The sequence below is a fragment of the Pituophis catenifer genome, unplaced genomic scaffold (genome assembly GCF_029215685.1).
Source record: "Pituophis catenifer annectens isolate HBS135680 unplaced genomic scaffold, rPitCat1.0.hap2 SCAF_2, whole genome shotgun sequence".
Lineage (NCBI taxonomy): Eukaryota > Metazoa > Chordata > Lepidosauria > Squamata > Colubridae > Pituophis > Pituophis catenifer.
The window spans coordinates 197,463,034-197,471,684 of NW_027256882.1; the positions used below are offsets into that span (position 1 = coordinate 197,463,034).

General features: G+C 41.7%; 1 protein-coding gene across 1 annotated transcript in view; it reads right to left on the reverse strand.

Moving 5' to 3' along the window:
* Window positions 1-4,601, reverse strand: part of LOC139313115 (nuclear cap-binding protein subunit 1) — a 35,288-nt gene extending 30,687 nt beyond the window's left edge. The window contains exon 1 of the mRNA XM_070938497.1: window positions 4,400-4,601. Coding sequence (XP_070794598.1) covers window positions 4,400-4,433 — 34 coding nt within the window. The 5' untranslated portion in view covers window positions 4,434-4,601. The remainder of the gene's footprint in view (window positions 1-4,399) is intronic.
* Between the last annotated feature and the right edge of the window lie 4,050 nt (window positions 4,602-8,651).

Genomic DNA, 8,651 nt, shown 5'->3' on the forward strand with positions numbered 1-8,651 from the left:
TGAGGAAGCCCATGTAGATCACACGAATGCTATCCATATTTCATCTACAGTCTAACAGTGCCAATTGTTTTTTCTTCCATCCAATTGTGTAGGATTCTCAGAGATTGCCTAGACTAATCCCTGCAGTTTTCTTGGTAAGATTTTTTTTTCAGAATGATTTGCCATTGTTTCCTTCTTAGGGCAGAGAGAAAGTGACTGTCCCAAGCTCACCCAGCTGATTTTATACCTAAGGCAGGACTACAGGTAGTCCTCGAATTACGAATGTAATGGAGCCTGCCAATTACATTCATAACCCAAGGATTTGTAGGAGTGAATCGCATAACTTGACTGCAATCACTCCCTTTCGCCCACACATTTGCTAATTGAATGCACTAGTTAAGTGCATATGAGGTATCTCAGGATGGAGAAGGCCATAGGGGCCTAGGGACAGAACAGGCCACCCACTTCAGACCACCCAAGGCCTCCCCCAACCCACGGAGATATCTCATGCTCCCTCCCCTGGAGTCTCCACAATTGCTCCCCCTACCATCCTGCCGTGCCAGGTAACTTACTTTGTGAAGATCTGTCTTCTCTCCAGTCTCTCTCCCGCGGTTTCTTTGTCCGCTTGCAGTCTCGGCACGAAGAGCACTTGCAAGCCGACAAGATTTTGGGGCAGCGAAATCGCCTTGCTTCAAGCCTCCCATTGGCTTGTAAATGCTCTTCACGACGAGACTGGAACAGTGTAAAAGGTGTTTGCAAGGTAATGGGAGGCTTGAAGCAAGGCGATTTCGCTGCCCCAAAGTCTTGTCAGCTTGCAAGTGCTCTTCAGCCAGATCTGATACAGGCCTCAGTTCGCAGAGAACAGAGGCCTAAATTACTGTAGTGCAAGATCATGTGAGATCAGTAGCATGATATTTAGGCCTCTGTTGTCTGCAAATGCCCAGAAGCAAGCAAAGGAACTGACGGCTGTGGAGACGGTAAGTGTGTCTCCACAGGCCCAATGGCTGTGGAGACCTGGCTGGGGGGAATAGGCAGGGGAAATGTCGCAGCGCCTCTGCTGTCATTTGTAAGTGTGAACTATGGCTGTGGTGCTGTAATATTTGTAACTTCAGGACTGGGTCATAAGTACTTGGGGGGCTCTAGATCATAACTTCGAATGGTCGCTAAGTGAACTGGTGTAACTTGGGGATTACCTGTACTGTACAATTCATAGTCTTCCAGTTTCTAACCTGATGCCTTAACCACTATATTAAATTGGCTCTAATATTAATAGTTTAATATGTTGTTATAAAACGTTGTTATTTTATGATTTAAAAAGAATAAAAGAAACACAACAGCTTTCTTACAGCCATATATAATTTTGAATAAATAAGGAATTACTGATTATAAATGCCCTACATTTGCAGAAATCTTGAGCAGCACAGCCCAGAAAATGATCTTGTCTTTACTAAGGCTAACAAAGCATTTTGGGATATCTTTCCAGAAGGAAATTCTACAGTAGGTTGGGTACTGGGAAAGCTCACTTATATTCAACTCTGCCTCCAAGCAAATGAAATTTGTCGAAGAATGATTTAGCATTAACATTGCATTGGTTGTCACTATTCCTCCAAAAAGTGTAAAATTTGCATTTGTTAAACTGATTGTTAAAATCATTACAATAGGCTCAAGAATCTCTCAAATAGAATGCTCATCTCTTTGCAACAGAGCAAGCATTCACACTCAATAGACAAATTTCTCTGCTGTTATAAAAGGGAAATAACACTTTTATGCAGAGATTTATAAACTCCTTATATTTCTGTCTCTTGGTTAAACAGAATAAATAGAGGAAAAAGCTTGTTGGCACAAGGGCTGTAGTTTAAATTTCTCAGAAAGCAACAAATATATTTTCCTTCATTTTGGCAACATCTCCATTGGTTGAAAAAGTTGCAATAATTTACTGTCTGGCTCTACGATCAGTAATATGCCCACGATATATACTATGAATATCTAGCTACATGATATATATTAGGCATTTCCTCTCTACAAAAAGAGGTACCTTACGTTTGGCCAAATAAAGTTGAACTTAGTATTAATTTTTCAATGAGATGACCTGAAGGTATCTATATAAAAGTCTGCTCTGATTATAGAATCTGCTGCCTTTATATGGTTGATTAAGTGGGAGAAGACGTGACCAAACTTGTGATTTTGCCAACCATTTTTGCAATTATTTGCAAGTACACAACGGCCTCCCTGGATCTCCACCATAAAATGGAATGGGAAATCAAACTCTTTTGCTCAGCTCATTTGTTTTGAAAAATCAGCTATGCCACCCACCAGAGCTACCCAGAGAGAACTGAACAAAACAAAAAAGTCCTGCAATTCATTTCCATATCAGGTTGTATGTGCGTGTGTGGGAGAAGGGAACGCTAACAACTGAACACAGGTAACACAAAGCACTAACACACAGTTGCAAAAAGGGCAAACAAGAAATTCTGGCTGTACTCACTTGGGAATAAATGTTAAGTTTATTAACATTTATAAAATGTGCTCAGAAATGGAAGTATCTGTTCTGCTCTTCATAACTAATGCCAGAAAATCAAGTGTATGAGAAATCATGGCCCAAGTGCCGGGAAGAACCCACTGTATGAAATATGGCCTCTGAATGTCATATGCTAAAGGCATATCTTTTGATTCTCAAACCTAGAAAGAGTGTGATACTAACATACTTATTTGTACAACTGTGTACATCCACCAAAGGGGAATATCAATTGGGAGAGAAATTTATATATAGTTGATCAGAAAATTGTGCAATAAATTTTTTATTTCTCTTAAGCAATTTTTCTCTCCAGTTCTATTTTTCCCAGACTATCACATTACTAATCCCAGGCTCAAAAGTGTGTAATAATAGCAACCAATCTAAACATCTGGCTGACTGTGCGACCAACCATAACTGCCATACAGCATCCCAGACTTAACAACTGTTGATAAGACAAAAAAAAGTCTGGGTAGTGGATGCTGCAATACCTGGAGAAACTGAGAAAACATATAAAAAATTAAGACCTGCAAATAGAAGTAGAGTGAGTGTGGCAAAAGAAAACAAAGCTGGTACCATAGGAACCTTGGATGCAATTTTAAAATATCTGAAGCACCACCTGAAAACCATCAATATTGACAAAATCACCATCAGTCAACTACAAAAAGCAGTTTTACATGAAATAGCTTATATCCTGCGATGATACCTTTAATATTATTAAATAAACGGGTCCTTGGGAAGACTCGGTAAGAGGATAAAAATGGCAAAACCAGTCTAAGCATCTCTCTGACTATGTGACTAACCATAATTGTTTTTGTTCCTAATCTCATATGGAAACCTGCAATGGACATCTATTTGCACATATAAACATTCCAGAAAACTGAAACTGGGATGTTGTAAGATAGAAGTTTCAGATTGCAGAAGTAAAGAAGGCCTCTAAGCCATTCAGAGAAAAGTCTTCCATATCCACTCAGGATGCTGCCACCTAGTTTTATTCTGGCATTCATCTTTGTTTCTAATGTTACAGAATTAGTCTGGATACAAATATTGTCAAAGGCCTAATCTGGCTATTTTTTAAACTGTATAAAAATAGAACCCTGGGTGAAAATAATTTTCAGTACAGATAGTCTTCAATTTACAACAGTTCTTTTAGTGACTGTTCGAAGTTACAACAGTACTGCAAGAAGTGACTTTTGACCATTTTTCACACTTACAACCTTTGCAGCATCCCCCACGGTCACGCGATCAAAATCCAGATGCTTGGCAACTGGCTCATATTTGTGACGGATGCAGTGTCCCAACGTCACGCGATCCCCCTTTTGCGACCTTCTGCCAGGCACAGTCAAGGGGGAAAGCCAGATTCACTTAACAGCCGCGTTACTAATTTAACAACTACAGCAATTCGCTTAACAAATGTGGCAAGAAAAGTTGTAATATGGGGTGGGGGGGGGCAAAACTCACTTAACACGTGTCTCATTTAGCAACAGAAATTTCGGACGCAATTCTGGTCGTTAAGTCGAGGACTATCTGGTAATGTAACCCACATAAGGAGCCTAAACAGAACACAAGTTTTTTGGCCATGGCAAAATCTTGCAGGCACTGAAAACTCCCGACTGAAGAGCGCTGGCATCTCTACTTCAGAGCTCAGAAACAGCGAGCAGAGCGTGTCCCCCCCCCATCCGACTTTGCCGATCCAAACATAGATGATCAACTGGCCCGGCTGCTTTCTGTCTCTTTCAAAGGGCTTGGACAGAGGCGATGGGGATGCCACCATGATTTACCGCGCTTCCTCCCCAGAAGCGCCTCTGGAGAGCGCCCAGGTGTCCCGGAGCAGCAACGGCGCGGGCTCAATGAAAAGAATCGGCCGCGCAGAGATTTCGCCCTCCGCTTCCCTTCCCTCCCGCTCACCGTCATTCTCGTCCCTGTGCCGCCTGCGCGACATGGCTCGACTCTCCCTCCGGCTCGGCGGACGACCTTAGGGCGCTCTGAGTGGAGACGGGACGGAAAGGATGAGAGCAGCAACCGACACTCGGGAGCGTTCGCCGGAAGTCGCCGTCGCCGCGCAAACGCCCCCACGAGAAAGACAGCGAGGGAGCGAGCGAACCACTGAGCGCGGAGCTCCGCTGCACTCCGCTCTTGCTTGCTTCCGGCCCGCCGGCAGGTTCTTCCGGTGGCGTCTAGCGGGGGAACCAGCGAGGAGTTCTAGACTGGGACGAAATATGAAGGAAGTTGTTCCGGGGCAGGTCAAGGCTAAGGGACGGTCTACCATTTGGGAGACTTCCTGAGAAACGCAAACAAACAAATGTCTATGGAGATTCTTGGCCATCCGGGTCACGGTTGTCCCAAAGGTGCTTTTTCAAGAGGCAACTGGACTTATTTTGTTTTTCCTTGAAGACGTTCTCATCCAAGATGAGAAGCGAAAAACAAAAACGAGGAAGTCCAGTTGCCTCTTGAAAAAGCACCTTTGGGGCAAACAAACAAAACACACACACACACACACACACACACACACACACCGTCCTCTTTCTCTCCCGTAGTATGCAATGCATCTTTGTTGTGCTTCTTTAGGGGAAAAAAAGAAAACTTCCCTGATAATGTAGGCTTCTGATGTTTTAGTGGTTAAAAGAGAGGATGTGGGGATGGCTATACAAAGTGAAACAAATTCAGAGTCAATCTCCAATATATCGCTCTGATGTTCCTTATTATGGGGCAATAATTAAATTCTGTAAGGTTGTTTCGTTAATTTTGCCATAGAGAACCTCGTGATCTTTTATGACTCGATATATATTCCTACAGTGAAAATCTGGTTTCGAGAAAGGGCAGAATGTAAGTCTTAAATATCTTCTTTGTAGTTAAAAATACAGAGACAGTTGTGGGCATGATTGAGATACTGAATTACAGGCTGCATTACTTCATATTTTTTTCCAAAAACCATTAAAAAGAAAAAAAACCCAAAACAGACAAAATATTAAAAATGTGCATTAGAAAGGACAAACAACAAAATCATATATATTTTAGCTTTCTGAATAAAATAAAAATATTTTTTTGATCTTATGTGTTTTGAATATTGTAGGAAGTTAGCACCCACCCCTCTCCTAGAAGAATGAAATATTCTAGGAAATCTAAAAAGACAGAATATACCTCCCTGGATGAGAAATGGAGAAACTTGTTTTTAGACAGAAGCAGGCTCACCCTTAATAGCCCCCACACTCTCAATAGCCCACAGCAGATGTCAGCACTTAAGAGATAAAGAGATAGCTAGGTCTATTCATAAGCAAATGCCCTCACCCAAGATTCAACAAAGATAGGATTAGCCTTCTACCCATCTAGCAACATGGCACCTGGGGAGATTACATCACCCAACAAAGGCTCAACCAAGCCTGGGACTCAAAAGACAACCTACAAAGTTACCCCTGCATGGACCCAAGCTCAAAGTCAGAATACAAGCTCAAATTCAAAGCCCAACAGAGGGTATAAATCTCTCTCTCTCTCACCCATGTGCCTTTTTGCCCAGGACCTCAAAACCATGTGATCCTGTCCACCATTAAACCATCTTTTCAAGCAGTCTCCATGTTTCCAGTGTCTTTCTCCCCACTTGGAGCTCAACCCAGACGGACATTTCTTCCAACAATACGTTTTATCTCTTTTAACTATGTGTCAGTGGAGTGGAATGTCCGTGCTTTATACCATGCAATCTATGCTTTAAGTTTGTTGGATAAACACATGCTATTGTAGCTTATTTGGGAAATGGTGGTTTAGCATTAATAGGTCAAAATGAAGAACATTATGGTTGTAATCCTGAGCGTGCTTCTTTGAAGAGTCATCTGATACAAATGCTGGGATTACATGCCAACCCAAAGAATGCTGCCACCTTAACATATTCCTCCTCCATTTGTATGCTACAGTTTCTTTCGCCTGCTATTTGAGTTTTCTGAGAACGGAATTTATACATTAAACTTGTTGTGGTTACAAGCTCTATGCAATTTCCCCCCTTTCTCTGTTCAATCTTGTCCAATTCTCTCAGAGACCGCCATGCAAGTTCCAGCAGTTTCCTTGGCAAGGTTATTTAGAAGTGCTTTGCCATTGCCTTCTTCCTAGGGCTGAGAAATTAAAGCTTTCTGAACATTTTATTTGTCTCTTAACCACTGAGTTCTTTTTGTTTCTCTGCCTCCTCCTATATATTTAGGGAATTTACAGGATTCATAGCCCTAATTGTTTCTGCTACCTTTCCCATCTCCTTATTACAGCCACAGTATCTCTCTTTTAGGAGTTCAAAGGTAATTTTTTGTGTTACAGTATAGGTAGTTTTGCAGATCATCCAAAATTGTGATTATTTCTTGAAGAGTAGACATTATTTTCTTTCCTTGAGGCTCAAATAAATTGAACACTCCACCCCCCCTCCAATTATCTTATTCCTTGTTTAGTCAGTTGCTCGATGTGAGCTACTTTTTGATAAAGTAGCTTGGCTGATATCCTGATATAATACCATTTTATTTCCTTCCCAATTTGTTTCTTTCAGCAAATGTGCCTTTTGAATAATGTTGTCTTTCATGGGAGTATGATAAATGTTTTTCTTGTGTCTCTGAGTGTATCTTTGTCACTTAGATGAGACGGGCTGTATAGAAATGTGAATGAATACACAAATAAATATAACTTACCTTAGATATTTTATTCTAGAGGTCTTCATTTGATTATTTAATCCTCATTGCTGGAGGAGCGCTAAGGCTCACATATGAATACAAATACATATGCACTATGAAGGATATTAAAAGAAGCATAGTCCTGAATATTTCGAATCTTATCTACATCTACTGAGATATACTGTAGCTCTGTGGGAGACTTATTACTAGCCAGAAGGATTGTGTCTTATATTTTCTCTGTGCATATTAATATGCTATCCCAATAACATTTGGCTTCCTAATGTCACACAAACACCTTAGACCACAGCAAGCTAAATTAAACAAGAGTGGAAGGTAATGACTCCTAAACATTCAGCTCAACTTCTTGGACTACACGGACATGTTCATGGAGTTTTCCTGAAGAATATACTCAGATAATTCTGGATTTCTTTGTCCTGAGGGAACAGTTAGTGTTGTTAAATATATATACATACCATCAGTATGTTGGTGATATTCAGCTATACAGTATATCTCTGACCTGGGCCAACCAGATGATGCTGTGGAAATGCTTCCCCAGTGCCTGAAAGCTGTCTGAAGCTGAATAGGACGATGTGGCTTTTGTTCAATCTGACAAGACTGAGTGCTGTGGATTTTAAAGTACCTGTATCTGGTGATCTGAGATCTTTAATTCTGGCCAGGGTGACACTTCCCTAGTCACAGCTGGTGTGGAATCTGGAATTCTCTGGATTTATTGGGGCCTGATCAAAGAACAGGTGCTCAAAGGCAGGTGGGCCTTTGTACATCATGTGCTCCAGTTGCACCCTTTCCTAGATAGGGGGTACTGCTCAGTCACTCATGCCTTAGTCATCTCCCAATTGAACCATTTCAATGAACTCTACATGGGACTTCCTTGAAGAAAAGTTAGAAGCTACATTTAGTCCAAAAGGTAGCAGCAGCATGGCAGTAGCGGGCACACTTTGTACATCTGTGTAAAACCCATCGTTGCATGGGTAGCATTGGCTCCCAGTAGGCTTCTGGCTAAGGGGATGCAGGTTTGAACATCTTTCCAGAAATTGGGGGCAGCCAAGAAAAAGTCCCTTCCTAGTCTCCATAAGATGAGAAAATGTAAAAAGACGGGACCTGAAGCAAGCCCTCCCTATGGGAGCATGTGGGAGGTACAGATGCACTTGGTAGAAAATCATCCCGTGAGGGATCCCAGCCCTGAGGAGACCTAAAGGGTGACAACTGGCACCTTGAATTGTGTTCTGACCTAGGCTTTCCCAAAAAGCACAAAGCAGAATCCTGGTCCTGACAAAACCCCTTTTATTAAACAAACAGTGAATTCCTCTCATTCACTTTCAGCAAAGTCTTTCAAGGGAGAGTTTATCGTCTCAGACCTTATCTGGCTTGGAGAGCTGCCAGGCCGTTATCTTCAAAACTTGGCAAAGAGTCTCGGAGAGTCACAAAGTAAGTGAACTAATTGTCTCCTGCAAACTCCACTCCCCTTTCACTCCTTTTTTATTCCGAGAGGGGCCATTCAT